We start from the raw sequence: 15564 nt of genomic DNA on the forward strand, positions 1-15564 counted from the left end.
AGGGAACACTGTACTTTGCATATTCAAGCAGCCCCGGAGCACAATATAACTCATACAGGCAGAGCTTCAACTTTTTATTGCTTCTGCTAAGGGTGAGAAGAAAACACCTTTTTTATTTCAGTAAGCTTAATTTCAGTTCTAAAATGTGGTTTTCTGACTTTCAAAATTCTGATCATGCTTTTTTTTTTAAAAAAAAAAAAAAGGAAAAAACCTGCACCACCTGTTCCTAATGTGAGGAACTTATAAAAGCCAAACAAATCACACATACCAGCTTGGTAATCATAGAGAGCACGGGCACATATTCCCTTTCCTTCCGTGCTAAGGTTTTCTTGGTAGGCATCACTATAATCATAATTAGCATCTTCAGGCTGTTCCCAAAACAAAGAAGAGTTAGCGAGACAAAGAATGATATATTGAATCCATCTTTTCACCACCATTCATTAAAATGTCTTTTCCCAACCTGGGCCTGCTCTGCATGGCAAGAGGCAATAACTAAAGGTTGAGAATTTTGAGAGTTGAAAGCGATACAGTTGGAGGGTGACATAGTCAGCACTAGCAAATCTCAATGCATGTTCTGAGGTAAGTGTACAAAACTAGAAACATAGGAGTAATTTATAAAAATATAATTGGCTTAATTTCTGAAAGGAATGATTTAAAAGAAGTATACAACAGATTTTTGAAGGATTTTTTGGGGGTAAGATCTGCCAAGTCAGATGTCACTGTCACATGACTTGATCTGCATCATCTTCCAGGCAAAAATCCATGGAAGAAGTTTTGAACAGAACATAAGCATATATATATTTCATTACTGAATGATGTTACCTTGCCTGCAAAGGCATGAACGTGAGTTGGGCTGAGTGAGTTGTATTTTTTACAAAACCTATATTGTCATTATATTAATGTAGGTTTCACTAATTGCATTTACATAAGAAAGCATGCTTGAGAAATTAGGGAAATTGCAAATCCAAAGTATTTTTTCTTACCAATATTTTGATTTAAAAAACAGCAAAGACCATAACAACGTTATCTTGCTAATGCAGTCAAGAATAATCCAATCTGTATTGATCTTTTGCTAGCAGAGACTAACCTCAGGGGGCTCATCATAGATCACATGTGGGTTTGGGGGTTCCTCGTATACCGCCTCCTCTTCTACCTCTGGTTGGAAAGCTGCAGCTCCTGCCTTGTGGTTCTCCTCCCTGACAGAATTACCTGAAAGAAGCATTCCCAATTTCAATCCCCAATGTTGAGAAACCACCACTCATGTTCCAGGGTTTGTTTCTTCCTTGATTTAATAGCTTTTCCACCCAGGATGCCTCTGCTCAGTGTCTTGCTTTCCTTTCAATACAGCAAGCAACTTACTTGTCTTAGTGTATATCACTTTGATTTTTATCCTGCCTTTTATTCTGTTTACAAGCAACTCAAGGCAGCCGACGTATATGTAACACATCCTCCTCCTATTTTCTCAACAACAACCCTGTAAGGTTGAAAGAGAGTGAGAAGCCCAAAGTCACCCAGCCTGTTTTCATGCCTAAGGCAGAACTAGAACTCAAGTCTCCTGTTTTCTGAGACAGCATCTTAACCACTACACCAACACATTAACCTTCTTAGAAACAGTGCAAACTCCTGGGTTCTCATTTATCTCCCCTCCCCGCAAGCTTTTCCGATGCAGCAAGAAAAAGGATTGCACAAATGTCCACACAGAGGAAACAGGACACAAGATACTACACAATACATGAAAAAAACTGAGCAGAAAGAGATCTTGTTGGGGCAACAACAGACTTCTCAAGCTTCTGAAGAAAAGAAAGATCACGAAGATGGATGAATGAAGCTGCACATTTTACATTTTCTCACCACAACAAAATTAGAAGGGTTCCTTTTGAAAGAAGGGTGAAAAGAACAGCTCTAGTCTGTTCCACTGTTAACAACTCTAGTCAATGGAGAATGAGACACAGATTTGGTTAAACAAAGACTTGGTAAAGATCTTTTGAGAGCAGGACTGGGGAGAGTTTGGTTGTGAGAATGCAACCATGACCTGGGTGCAGCCTTGTATTAAAAGAAATGCATTTACAAGTTTGCAAGAGCTATAAAGAGTACAGAGAAACTGAAGATGTCCCAAGCAAAAAATCTTCTTCAGTAAAATAACAGTAATGAAGCAAACAGCTTGGAAAATATTGGATTGGAGCAGCTTTTGTAGTGAAATTCAACTTTCTCACGTGGGAGAAAGCTGTACTATATCCAGAAAGGGGGTGGGTGGGTGATAAACAAGGTCTATATCAGTGATGGTGAATCTTTTATTGCTCAAGTGCCAAAAGGGTGCATGCAGGCACAATAGTACGTGCAGGTGCCCACATCCGGGGTGGGCTCCAGCTGGAACGCTAAATTAGGCTTGCTGCCGTGGCCCGTGAATACTTGTGGGGCCAGCGCAATTTTGCTTCTGCACCTATGGAGATAGCAAAATTGCGCACGGAGCCGCAGGTGCACCCGTGTTTCGGCATGTGCAGAAGCAAAAAAACCCTCACCAAAACATGGGCGCCCCTGCGGCTCCATGCATGATTTTGCTATCTCCACAGGTGCAAAAGCAAAATCGTGCTGGCCCTGAAGCATTCATGAGCCGTGGCGGCGAGCCCAATTAACATTCCGGCTAGCAGCCCACTCCTGCCCACATCCATACTGCAATGCCCTCCCCTTGCGCATATGCGCACAATGTCCCATGCTGCCCACCCCATGCATGCACGCAGGCCCCACTAAATTATTATTATTATTATTTATTAGATTTGTATGCCGCCCCTCTCCGTAGACTCAGGGAGGGTGAAAAATGGCCCAATGGACCTACTGGAAGTTGGGTTTTGAACTTGTGGTAGGCCCATTAGGCCTGTTTTTCGACATTTTTCGGCTCCAGGTGCTTTTCTGAAGCCTGGAAGGGCAAAAACAGCCTCCCCATGCCGAAAATCAGCTGGCCAGTGCGCACATCTGTGCTGGAGCTGCCTTGTGTTCCCTCAGATATGACTCCGTGTCCCACTTGTGGCACACATGCCATAGGTTCAACATCACAGGTTTATATCTATGCTGCACGTGAAAAGTAACATAAAAGTCTTTTATTTTTCTAAAGCCTGTTTCTCTCGCAGGCTTTTGGGGGAGGGGATGAAACTTTCTAAGCAGGAACCTGGACACAAAATGGCAAAATTTTAAACCCTCTGGGGAAATCATGGCTTGGTCAAGGGTACTTTCAGGAGAGCATTCTATCCTGTCAAAGCCCTTGCTCTGGAAAACCTTTACCTGTAAGATATGCTTCACCCCCACCACCCACCCTGAATGTGTTCAAATGAGCACTGGAAACATGGTTTGTTCCCCAGGCCTTGGATTAGAAGGGCTGCTGGACCTCATGACTGGTGGTCATCTAATGGCTCCTTTTGGCAATAGGGTTGTTTCTTTGAGTTGTATTATTTTAACTGTGTTCACTATATTGCAATGTTGATTTTTTTTCTTTTTACTGTACACCACTCAAAAGTTCTTTGCACAGTTGGGAGGCCTTATATGTTTCTAAAACAAGTAAGTAAATCAAATAAACTTCAGGTGTATCTTGCAACTGGGATGCAGAGGGGAAAAGTCAGAACTACTATTGGTTATTAAAAAAAACACCTCTTGCTGTTTTTTAAAAAATAATCAAGGAACAGAAATCAGAAGCTCTCGTATAATGCTTTTACCAAGTTCGGGAACAGGAAAAACTGGAGGTGTGTCGTGACCAGACGAACGGACAACAGGAGGAGGAGGAACATCCTGAGTAGCAGGTTGGAGAGGGGATGCAGGACTCTCCACCTGGCTTCTCTCCTGAAGGAAAGGGCTCCGTAACTTGCCTAGGAAAGCAGCCAAGTCAGTCCAGAACACAAATGGCCCCTGTCTCTTATACAACCAGGAATCCTTGGCTCAAGCTGCTCAGCTACTACCAAAGTTCCATCCATTTTTATTCAGAAGTATAACAGTGTTTCTGACTTGTGCATAGAACTACAGGAAGTCCACAACTTAACAACCATTAGTTTAGCGCAGGGTGTCAAACATGATTTCATTCGGGCCGCATCAGGGTTGTGTTTGACCTCGGGGGGAGGGGGGAGGTTGGGGTGTGGCCAGTTTGATGTCATTCCTGTCGGGAGGGCGTGGTGGCATGAACGCTCTGCCAGCTAAAGCAGACTCCAGAGCTCCATTTTCGGCTGCCACAGCCTCCTGCAACCCCTGCAAGTGAAAACGGAGCTCCCATTTTCTCTTTCTCTCATTTGGCAGAGTTGCAGGAGGCTGGGGCAGATTAAAACGGAGCTCCAGAGCCCATTTTCCCTGGCAAAAGCACCAAGGGCTGGTCCTTCCTTGTTTCCAGGATGGGCCCGTGGGCCAGATCTAAGCACCCTGGATCTGCCCCCAGGGCTTGAGTTTGACACTCCTGGTTTAGTGACAGTTCAAAGTTACAACAGTGCTGAAAAAAAGTGACTTATGTACTAATTTATTTATTTGTTTGTTTGTTTGTTTGTTTGATTGATTGATTTGTATGCCGCCCCTCTCCGCAGACTCGGGACGGCTCACAACAATAAAACAATGTACAACAAATCTAATAATCTAAAAATCACTAAAAAACCATTGTTAAAAGCAAACATACACACAAACATACCATGCATAAACTGTATAGGCCCGGGGGAGATGTATCAATTGCCCCATGCCTGACGGCAGACGTGGGTTTTAAGGAGTTTACGAAAGGCAAGGAGGGTGGGGGCAGTTCTAATCTCCGGAGGGAGCTGGTTCCAGAGGGTCAGGGCCGCCACAGAGAAGGCTCTTCCCCTGGGTCCCGCCAAATGACATTGTTTAGTCGATGGGACCGGAGAAGGCCAACTCTGTGGGACCTAACCGGTCACTGGGATTTGTGTGGCAGAAGGCGGTCCTGGAGATATTCTGGTCCAATGCCATGAAGGGCTTTATAGGTCATAACCAACAGTTTGAATTGTGACCGGAAACTGATCGGCAACCAATGCAGACTGCAGAGTGTTGGTGTAACATGGGCATATCTTGGGAAGCCCATGATTGCTCTCGCAGCTGCATTCTGCACGATCTGAAGTTTCCGAACACTTTTCAAAGGTAGCCCCATGTAGAGAGCATTACAGTAGTCGAACCTCGAGATGATGAGGGCATGAGTGACTGTGAGCAATGAGTCCCGGTCCAGATAGGCCCGCAACTGGTGCACCAGGTAAACCTGGGCAAACACCCCCCTCGCCACAGCTGAAAGATGGTTCTCTAATGTGAGCTGTGGATCGAGGAGGACGCCCAAGTTGCGGACCCTCTCTGAGGGGGTCAATAATTCCCCCCCACAGGGTAATGGACGGACAGATGGAATTGTCCTTGGGAGGCAAAACCCACAGCCACTCCATCTTATCAGGGTTGAGTTTGAGTCTGTTGACACCCATCCAGACCCTAACAGCCTCCAGGCACCGGCACTTATGCCTGTTTTTCATACTTACATCCGTTGCAGCATCCCTCTGGTCACATGATCACAATTCAGACACTTAGCAACTGACTTAGCAAATGACAGTTGCAGTGTCCTAGGGCCACGTGGTCACCCTTTGCAATCTTCTGACAAGCAAAATCAAGGGGGAAGCCAGAATCACTTAAAGAACTGGGTTACTTGCTAAACAACTGATTCATTTGCCATTTCACTGTGGCAAAGAAAGGTCGTAAAATGAGGCAAAACTCACTTAACTGTCTCACTTAGCAATTGAGCAATGGGCTCAATTGTGGATATAAGTCAAGGACCACCAGTACAAGTAGTCCTCAACTGACGACCACAATTGAGCCCAAAATTTATGTCGTTTAGTGAAAAATTTGTGAAGTCAATTTGTCCCATTTCACGATTTTTCTTGCCACATTTATTCAGTGAATCACTGCAGTTGTTAAATTACAGGTTTTTTCGGAGTACAAGACGCACCTCTCCCCCCCAAAAGAGGCTGTACTCTGAATGAAGCTTTTTCAAAGCTTTTTTATCCAGCGCTAGCGAGGTGCTAACAATCTTCCCAGCCTGCAGGTTTGTTTTCATTGCTACAAAGACCTAAATCTTTGCAGTGTTATTTTCATTGCTAATCTCTCCAAAAGTTTTTTCCCCAGCCCTCACCAGGGGATAAAATGATGTGCTGAAGCTGACCAGAATAAGGATGCTAGCCAGATTAATACCTGGCATGTAGATTTTTTCCCTTATTTTTCTCCCCTAAAACTAAGGTGTGTCTTATACTCCAAAAATACGGTCGTAACATGGTTGTTAAATGAATCTGGGTTCTCCACTGATTTTGTCAAAAGGATGCAAAATGACCCCTGTGCACTGCAACCATCATAAATATGAGTCAGTTGTCAAACCTCTGAATGTAAATCACCTGACCATTGGGATGCTGCAATGTCACAGTCGTAAGTCCCTATCTTTAATGCTGTTGTAACTTTGGTCATTAAATTAACTGTTGTAAGTCGAGGACTCCCTCTAATCAAACCATACATCCAATGCATAAGTTCTTGAACTGCATTAGCCTGTATCAATCAAGTTCTAAAACCCCAATTAAGATTGCAAGGTCATCGTCTGAATTCTCAACCTTGTGGGAAGCCACCCATTTCCCTTGTCCTGTGCCTTCCTCCCAGTTTAGGAGTGCTCCACAGAATACCTGGCTGGGAGCAAACGGCGGCTGCTGCCTCTGAGGACATGGACCTCTCCTTCTGCTTGAAGATCTCGCGAGGATTCACTGATCGCTGAGCTACTAGAGATGCGGCTTCCTAAAAAACAACCAAAAGGATAAATGAATCCTGATGAAATATGAAAGCCTGGAAGGGAAGAGGGAACAGCAAACACCACCAATGCCCAGCCTTAGCATGCAAGGGGGAAAATGCTGCCTTTGGCTGTCAGTGTTCCATAATAAATCATAATAAATCAATCAGAGTCCAAACCTTGGCCTTCTTCCAAGTTCCAATTTATTAACAGAGCCATGTTGGTTACCATCGTTTTGAGTTGGAGACTTTGGCCTGCCACTTATTAAATGTAAAAAAAAAAATCTTACTAATAACCATTGAAATCCTTTCCTCAATCCAATGCTGCCAGATATGTTGGGCAACACAGCAACAAATCACACAATCCCTAGCTAGAACAGCCAGTGGCCATGCTGAACGAGGATTAAGAGATAATCAATAAATCATTCAGCTGGAAAAGTTCAGGATGCAGGCATCAATCAAAAAGGTTTTATTTGTTGTACATATACACACCAGGGTGGTTAAGACAGTGGGCTTATTGTTTGGAAAGCCAGCAGTGCAGGTTCAAGACCTAAGCATCATGTGATGGTGAGCTCCGGTCCTCACCCCAACTCCTGCCAGCCTAGCCGTTCGAAAGCATGCAAATGTGAGTAGATAAATAACTATGACTTTGGTGGGAAGATAGCACTGCTCCATTATGCTATGTTTTCATAGCCAGTCATGACTGAATGGCCTTGAAACTGAGATGAGCACCACCCCCTATAGTCAGAAATGACTAGCAGAGTAAAATCTGCAGGGACTCCTTTACCTTTTTATGTATACAGTGTGCATAGTTCTTAAAAGGCTAGATTATGAATGGGGAAACCTAAGCTGTAGTAGTCCCCTCTTTAGGCACAGAAGCAACTGACCGACTTTGGATGAGTCTATTTCTGTCCTAAACTGGAAAGTTAAAAAGTATCTACCTACCAGTCAACACTGGACTAGTATGGGAGATTACAGTGTGTAACATTCAGGTTTTCATCTTTTGGTGGATTGATTGGGGATAGATGTGAAGTATTGTAGAAAAATAATAAACATCCACATCCTTTGCCCAAGACCATGGTCCTCAGTTACTCCAAAGACAAAACCAGCATCCCAAAGATGCTTTTTCAAGAGGCAAATGGACTTCTCATCCAAGAAGCTTCTTCAGTTCTGAACTCCAAGAAGTTTCTTTGGTTCTGAATGGAAAAAGCTTCTTGGATGTGAAGCAAAACATCTTCAAGGAAAAACAAAGAAAGTCCAATTGCCTCTTGAAAAAGCACCTTTGGGACAACCCAGACCAGGATTATTGAGAATCTCCATAGACCGGGGTCCCCAAACTTTTTACCCAGGAGGCCAGTTCACTGTCCCTCGGACTGTTGGAGGGCTGGACTATAAAATAAACTATGAACAAATCCCTATGCACACTGCACATACCTCATTTTAAAGTAAAAAACAAAATGGGAACATACTTTTTAGAGGGGGGGGGAAGAAGTCTGAAATTCATATACCGTATTTTTCGGTGTATAAGACGCACCGGTGTATAAGGCGCACCTAGATTTTAGAGGAGGAAAACAAGGAAAAAAGTATTCTGAACCAAATGGATGCATCCTGTGCTCCTGTCACTCACCCACGGGCTGGATAAATGGCCTCAGCGGGCCGAATGTGGCCCCCGGGCCGTAGTTTGGGGACCACTGCCATAGACATAAAGCAAGCATCCAATGGTCAATGTATATTTTGCATATGGATACATACTTTTCTAGATACTGTGAAAAACGTGAAGGCTTTGGGTCAAAAGTGGAGTAAATGGGATATCAAGGCTTGCCTGAAGATAACATATGAACTCCTTGCACGATGCACTATCCTTTTGCATATTGCCTTCAGTACATATGAGAGATACAGAGTTAAAAGATGAAGGAAGGTCCCTATGGAAAAGATTCAGAAGGATCAAGAAGGTGCAGATAGCTAGTCAGAAGGAGGAAGACCCTCACAAACCAAGAGATGCAGAATGGAGTTAGTGAGGAGGTATTCTCAAGCAGTGCAAAGTCAAGAAGAAAGCAAGCCATCTTGCTCAAATTAAATCCCCAGGGAATTGTCCATGCTCCTATGGGAAACCCATAGTAGAAAAGGAAAGAGAATAGAGTCAAGTTACCAAGAATCCCACATGCAAATGGATGAGTATAATCAAAAATCCATTAGAAAGGTAAAGGAAATAGTCAAGGAAGTGCCATCATCAACTGGAGAAAAGATCTGTTCCCTGATATTGTGAATAGAGAACAGGGTGGACAAGAATTTTTAGGGAACTTCAGCTCGAGAGTCATATACTAGCAGAACCTTCTTCAACCCGTCACCTGTAGATTGTTTGTTGGACGGCAACTGTAAAACTGTAGTAGTTGAAAAGCAGCTGAAATCAGATAAATATCCCTTGTAAGTCATCTAGTCCAAATCCCTGCTCGAGCAGAAGTCCCTATACCAGCGATGGCGAACCTACGGCACAGATGCCGCAGGTGGCACGCAGAGCCATATCTGCTGGCACACAAGCCGTTGCCCTAGCTCAGCTTCAACATGCATGTGTGTGCCGGCCAGCTGATTTTTGGCTTACAAAGAGGCTCTTGGAGGGTGTTTTTGGCTTCCAGAGAGCTTCTGGGGGGAAGGGGGAGGGCACTTTTGCCCTCCCCAGGCTCCAGGGAAGCCTTTGGAGCCTATGGGAGGTGAAACACGAACCTTGTGGGTCCACCAGAAGTTGAGAAACAGGCCATTTCCGGCCTCCAGAGGGCCTCCAGGGGGTGGGGGAAGATGTTTCTGCCCTCCCCAGGCATTGAATTATGAGTATGGGCACTTGTGCATGCACGATAGCGAGCTTGCACACCCAAGGGAGAAAAAAGATTCGCCATCACTGCCCTATACCATTTCAGACAAATGGCAATCCAAGTGTTGAAGCTCCCACAACTTCTGAATGCAAGTTGGTCCACTGGTTGAAACAGAAAGTTTATCCTTATTTCCAGGTTGAATCTTTTCTTGGTCAGTTTCCATCCATTATTCCTCGTCTGGCTTATGACCCCCTTCTGCAACCTTCCTAACTAGCAAAGTAAGTTTTCGGAGAGGGGCGGCATATAAATCCAATAAATCTAATCTAATCTAAGTGTGGAACCCAGGTTCACTTAACAACCATGTTATTAACTTAACAAATTCAATGATTCACTTAACAACTGTGGCAAGAAAAGCTGTAAAATGGGGTACATTCACTTAACAAATTTTCACTTAGCAACATAAACTTTGGGCTCAAAGTGTGGCTGTAACTCTAGGACTATCTGTATAACTGTTTAATTATAAACAATTCTGTTATGTCTATATCATTATACAAAGTCTTGTCTTTCTGTGAACCACATACTATACCAAAAAGGATGGAATAATCTTACTTCCTGACAACTTCCTGGATTTTTCTACAGGTAGCAGAGGTTGGGTTCCTACCGGTGTGCTTAATTGCATGCAGCTCTGTGGCTCTGGCGCATGAGGGCGTGTTCAAGCAAAATTTTGCTGCCTGCACCTGTGCAGGTAGCAAACTCTCGCACAGGGACACACATGCATGCATGTTTCTGCGAGGTTCTTTGTTTCTGTGCAGGTAGGAACCCACTACTGTAGAGGAAGCAAACCTGTTCCTTTCCCAACTTGCACACAAATATCAAAATTGCTGACAAAGGCATCACAAGTCCATTTCTAGGTCACTTTTCAACAGAAAAGCAGGAGATAAAAATGTGGGCTAATTATTGTGGGGTTTTTACAATGGCAAGAAGTAACAATCACAGTAATTGCGTTGCATCCATTATTTTAATCACATCGTGGACACAGGAATGGGGTAAGGCTTCAGTCGCACAAAAAATTATGACAAATCATTACCTCATCTTTGATTTCAGAAGCAGGCAAAAATTTAATTGAAAGTGAAGAGTATAGGCCAGGAAACGAGGATGATCTTTCTGGTGACCATAATCCAAAATACAAAACAGCCAATGATAAGGATCAAGGAAAAAAAGCAAGATTCAGCAGATAGCAGAAGAAAATGAACCCCGAAAAAAGTGAAGAATCACAATAAATATTTAGAATTATCATTAGAAGGGAGAAGTTTACTTATCAGCAGAAAAAATCAATCTGGTATATTCTGTACCAAAACCAAAAGAGAAACAAGGATTGAAGAAACAAGGATTGTATTCAGCCTCCCTATAGCAGAAAGAGGTGAAACAGATACATGAAGATCCTTTTGGGTTAAATTCTGGCTGGACTGTTCATACCTGCCAGCTACAAGAGTATCTGTATTAAACATGCAAAGCTCATATTGATGCATGCAGTGCATTGCATGCACAGAGAATGCAATGGGATTCTTGAGTTGCCGTTGTTATCCAGAAAGTCACCAGTTATCCCTGCTTTAATCTCATAGGCACCGAGAAATATGAAGAAAATAGAAGTGATACAGATAACATGGCGTGCTAGCAGACTGTGAAGAATGAGGATGGGGTGGCAAGAAATTTTCTTCCGGGTACCTGAGCTTTCTCCACAGACTCACTCCTCCGTAGGAAACCTTTCTTGCTGCGAACTTCTTCTTGCTCCTTCTGTAACAAAAGATGACCCCATATACTTATGGTGAGGTCAACCAGAGATGATGGCACCAAGGTGAGGGAAATAAAGATTCTTGGCTTTCATTGATGATGTTACCTACTGGGATAATGATATGTCTGCAAGAAAACCACGAAGCTCAAAGAGCATCAAAGACTCCACAATTCAATTCTAAGCTACAATTATTCTCATCTACTAAATCTTGGTTTCGTTGGAGAATGTTAAGAAACAGCTCTTCCTATGGACCACTGACCCAAGTCATTCAACCAATCAAGAAGAATAAGCAACTGCTGGCCAGAATTCCACTTCTACCTACTATATTTTAAATTTGGTGCAATTTATCAGCAGAAACGTCATTTGTCTTCATGATGGCACAAAAAGATCTCAGAACTTGCCTAGGAATTCTTTGCTATTTTATGTCATCTTCACAAGCAAGAAAGCAATTCTATCTTCAGAAGTATCTTGATAAAAACATAGAGAAAAATATGTGACCATTTCCAACCTCACCCATTGTTGTTTTTCTTGTTCTTTTGAGTTGGTTTCCTGTTGTTGCTGGAATTTCCTGCAGATTTTTTAAAAAAACAAAAAACAAGAGCTATGGTTAACAAAAAATATGCCATTCAAGCTCTTAAATTTCTAAAGTGAACTGTGCCCTTCGTCGTACTTCTAATTTAATCAGATGTTCTATTCACAACAAAAAATACATACAAGTTTGTATCCATCACCATTACAAAAAATGAAGGAACAGAACTAAATCTGTGATATCAGAACTATAATACTGCAAGAACTTTTTTTTTCTTTTTTTTCTTTTCCTGTTGCTGTGGAATATTTATAGAATTCTATTCCAAGAGATGTACCATCTAGACAGCAGAGCCCTCAAGGACAAGTTTGGCCGATGCCACTATGAAATATGCTGCAACTCTAGTTTCATTTTCATTATAAATGCTCAAATTTCAAAATGTTCTTCTTCTAATTATATACATAACTGGCTTGCCATTGTCTGCTTCCCAGAGCTAAGAGAAGTAACTGGCTTAAGGTCACCCACTTTTGGTTTCTAACCTGATGCCTTGAGCACTACTACACCAAACCGGGTCTCTTTATATAGCATCCGAGAATTTATAAATATAGCCCAATATACAATAAACTGTCAAAATCGTTCAATTTTTTAAAAATTGAAAATTAACTCTAAAAGTAAGAGTTAACATCACTCAGGTGAACTATCTTGTTTTATTCTCAAGAATCTTTAACAAAGCAGAAATATGGGTTTAACTAAAGTTAACGATTTCCACACTCAGCTAGGAGTTCAGGATTTAATTGTAATTTTACAACAACCCAATAATTCAGTGACTGACAATCAATGACCACAAGTGGCTCCAAACATATGGCTGATGGCTCTTGGAATTCATTCTATTGTTTCATAGTGCAGTATAAATCAGGGGTCTCCAACCTTGGCAACTTTAAGACTTGTGGACTTCAACTCCCAGAGTTCCTCAGCCCTCTGGGAGTTGAAGTCCACAAGACTTAAAGCTACCAAGGTTGGAGACCCATGGTCTAAATCAACCTTAAAAAAATAATAATAAATCAACGCCCAGGATTATATGATTGCAAAATACACATATACGAACACTGCAAATACATATGTAAAAAATTGCAAGCAGATATGTGAAAAGAGGGCTGAAGGTTTATGCCACAAATGATCCTCCCAAAAAATTCAGACTCGTTGCACAACTTCCAACTATGATTGAACCAAAAATTTCTGTTGCTAAACAATAGTTATTAAGTGAATTTTGCCCCAATTTTCGATCTTTCTTATTAAGTGGAACATTGCAGTTCTTAAGGAAGTTAGGTTGTTAAGTGAATCTGGTTTCCCCATTAACTTTCCTTGTCACAAGGTCGCAAAATGGGATCCCATGACCTCAGGACAAATAGCAAGTGTCATTGATATAAGCTGGTACCAACCATCTGAACGCAGATCACGTGACAACAGGGATGCTACAACTGTTGTGTGAAAAATAATTGCAAGTCACTTTTTTCCCATGACACTGTAATCACACTTGAGTCCACTTAACTTGTGTTGTTAAGTGAGATGTTTGTTAAGTGAGTCTTGCCCCATTTTATGACCTCAGTTGCCACATTTGTTAAGTGAATCCCTGCAGCCAGCGGTGAAATCTACTTACCTTCCCCACTGGTTCGGAAGCTGCTTTGCTTGCATGCCACCGTTGCATGCACTTTTTCACCCTCTGCATATGCGCAGAAAGGTTTGCAAATGTGCAGAGGGTTAAAAAACAGTATCTGGGCAGAGTCTCACACTGCCATCACTACCGGTTCTCCAAACTACCAGCCGCCATCATTACCAGTACAGTATGCCAGAAACAGGCTAGATCAGTAGCATTTCACCCCTGCCTGCAGCTGATAAGTTAATAACTCAGTTGTTAAGTCAACCTGGCTTCCCCACTGACTTTGCTTGTCAAAAGATCACAGAAAGGGATTCCATGAGCCCAAGACACTGCAACCATCATAAATATGAACCAGTTGTCAGGCATCAGACGTTTCATCATAGGGAGGCTGCAACTATGAAAACAACTTCTAACAGTCACTAAATGAACTGATATAAGTCGAGGACTACCTATATACCAAGGGCCAAAGACAACTGCTTCTATGGGATGAATATGAAGTTAAAATTAAAAATTAAATTAAAAATGAAGACCATCAGAAAAACCAGTTCTACCTACCTCTGAGCATCAATCTCCTGGGCGCGCTCCTTATATTTTCTCTCCCGTAAAGATGCCTCTTTCAATTCTCGATCCCGACTCTCCTTTTCCAAATGTTGACGCGCTTCCTCCGCTTTTCTCTTTTCTTCTAGTCGGCGATTTTCCTCATCTTTCTGAAAGAACAAACCTATTTCAAAACAGGAGCTTCTGGAGAGAATTAGGCAATGGGAAGACATATAAAGGACCCCACCAAAAAAAAAGGTGCCATGATTTGAACTCCCATACCAGCAATGAACAATCCTGAACAGGATTTGCACCTCACACATCGGGTCTCTCTGTATAAATGGGGTCTAGCATCCTCCCCTCAGTGTGATTGTGGGGTGCCACATCATACTCCAGATCACATTGTGACCAGCTCCTTATTATCTTTTAAATATATATATATATATATATAAATGATACTGTGCTTCAATGATTAGATGGCTTAGACCAGATCCCCAAATTTGACAAGTTTAAAGACCTCTGGCTTAGACACTAGTATTTGAATGTAGATCTTTTCAATATTAATATTAAATTGTGTTTCATTAATCTAGGTGGAATGTTAATATACACTGTTCAAAAAAAATAAAGGGAACACTTAAACAACACAATATAACTCCAAGTAAATCAAACTTCTGTGAAATCAAACTGTCCACTTAGGAAGCAACACTGATTAACAATCAATTTCACCTGCTGGTGTGCACATTCAACTTTGTACAGAACAAAGGATTCAATGAGAATATTTCATTCGTTCAGATCTAGGATGTGTTATTTGAGTGTTCCCTTTATAGCTAGTCCATGTATGATATGCCATATACTAAATAACTAAATGGAGAACTTGATACATCAGTTGGAAGATTGGAAGACATCATAATCCTTCCTATTAAAATGGACTTTTTTGAACAGCTGTAAGACTTGAAATGTTTCTGCTCAAGACCATCCTTCTGGGACTTGAAGGGCATAGATTGTAAAATTGTCAAAGCTGCCCATCTCTGAAACAATGTGTGGACAATGACACTTCCAGCCATTTAATCCACCTTTCAAAAATTCTGGTTTAATTCCATGTGAAAATCCACCAACTGTTTTCAATTATCTAAAACATAGCCTTATAAATTTAAGGTTCTAACTCTCCCACCAGTTAATTCAAATCCCCAATTGATACTTCAGTAGCAATATGAAATAGGTTGAGTGAAATACATACCTCTGCTTTGGCCCAAAAGTTATCTTTGCCGACCCTTTTAATCTCAGACATAGCATTTGTTTTCTGGTAAACGGAGCCCTATTGCAAAAAAGAATCACATTGCTTCAGAAATTCCTGGGCTTAACTGCACTTAATTATTAATTTATTATTTTCTTCCCCTAAAACTAAGGTGCATATTATTCTGTGGTGCATCTTATACTCCAAAAAATATGATAATATAAAATTTAAAAT

General features: G+C 41.8%; 1 protein-coding gene across 4 annotated transcripts in view; it reads right to left on the minus strand.

The window, feature by feature from the left end:
• DBNL (drebrin like) overlaps positions 1-15564 on the minus strand; it is a 34829-nt gene that overhangs the window by 5647 nt on the left and 13618 nt on the right. The window contains exons 6-13 of one of the 4 annotated variants that reach the window (XM_070765420.1): positions 15334-15411; positions 14115-14266; positions 11890-11944; positions 11310-11378; positions 6678-6786; positions 3705-3854; positions 1088-1209; positions 269-368 (exon numbers count right to left, since the gene is read on the minus strand). In XM_070765420.1, the coding sequence (XP_070621521.1) occupies positions 269-368; positions 1088-1209; positions 3705-3854; positions 6678-6786; positions 11310-11378; positions 11890-11944; positions 14115-14266; positions 15334-15411 (835 nt within the window). The remainder of the gene's footprint in view (positions 1-268; positions 369-1087; positions 1210-3704; positions 3855-6677; positions 6787-11309; positions 11379-11889; positions 11945-14114; positions 14267-15333; positions 15412-15564) is intronic. The other 3 variants (XM_070765421.1, XM_070765422.1, XM_070765423.1) reach the window with 3 other exon arrangements.

The sequence above is a fragment of the Erythrolamprus reginae genome, chromosome 12 (genome assembly GCF_031021105.1).
Source record: "Erythrolamprus reginae isolate rEryReg1 chromosome 12, rEryReg1.hap1, whole genome shotgun sequence".
Lineage (NCBI taxonomy): Eukaryota > Metazoa > Chordata > Lepidosauria > Squamata > Dipsadidae > Erythrolamprus > Erythrolamprus reginae.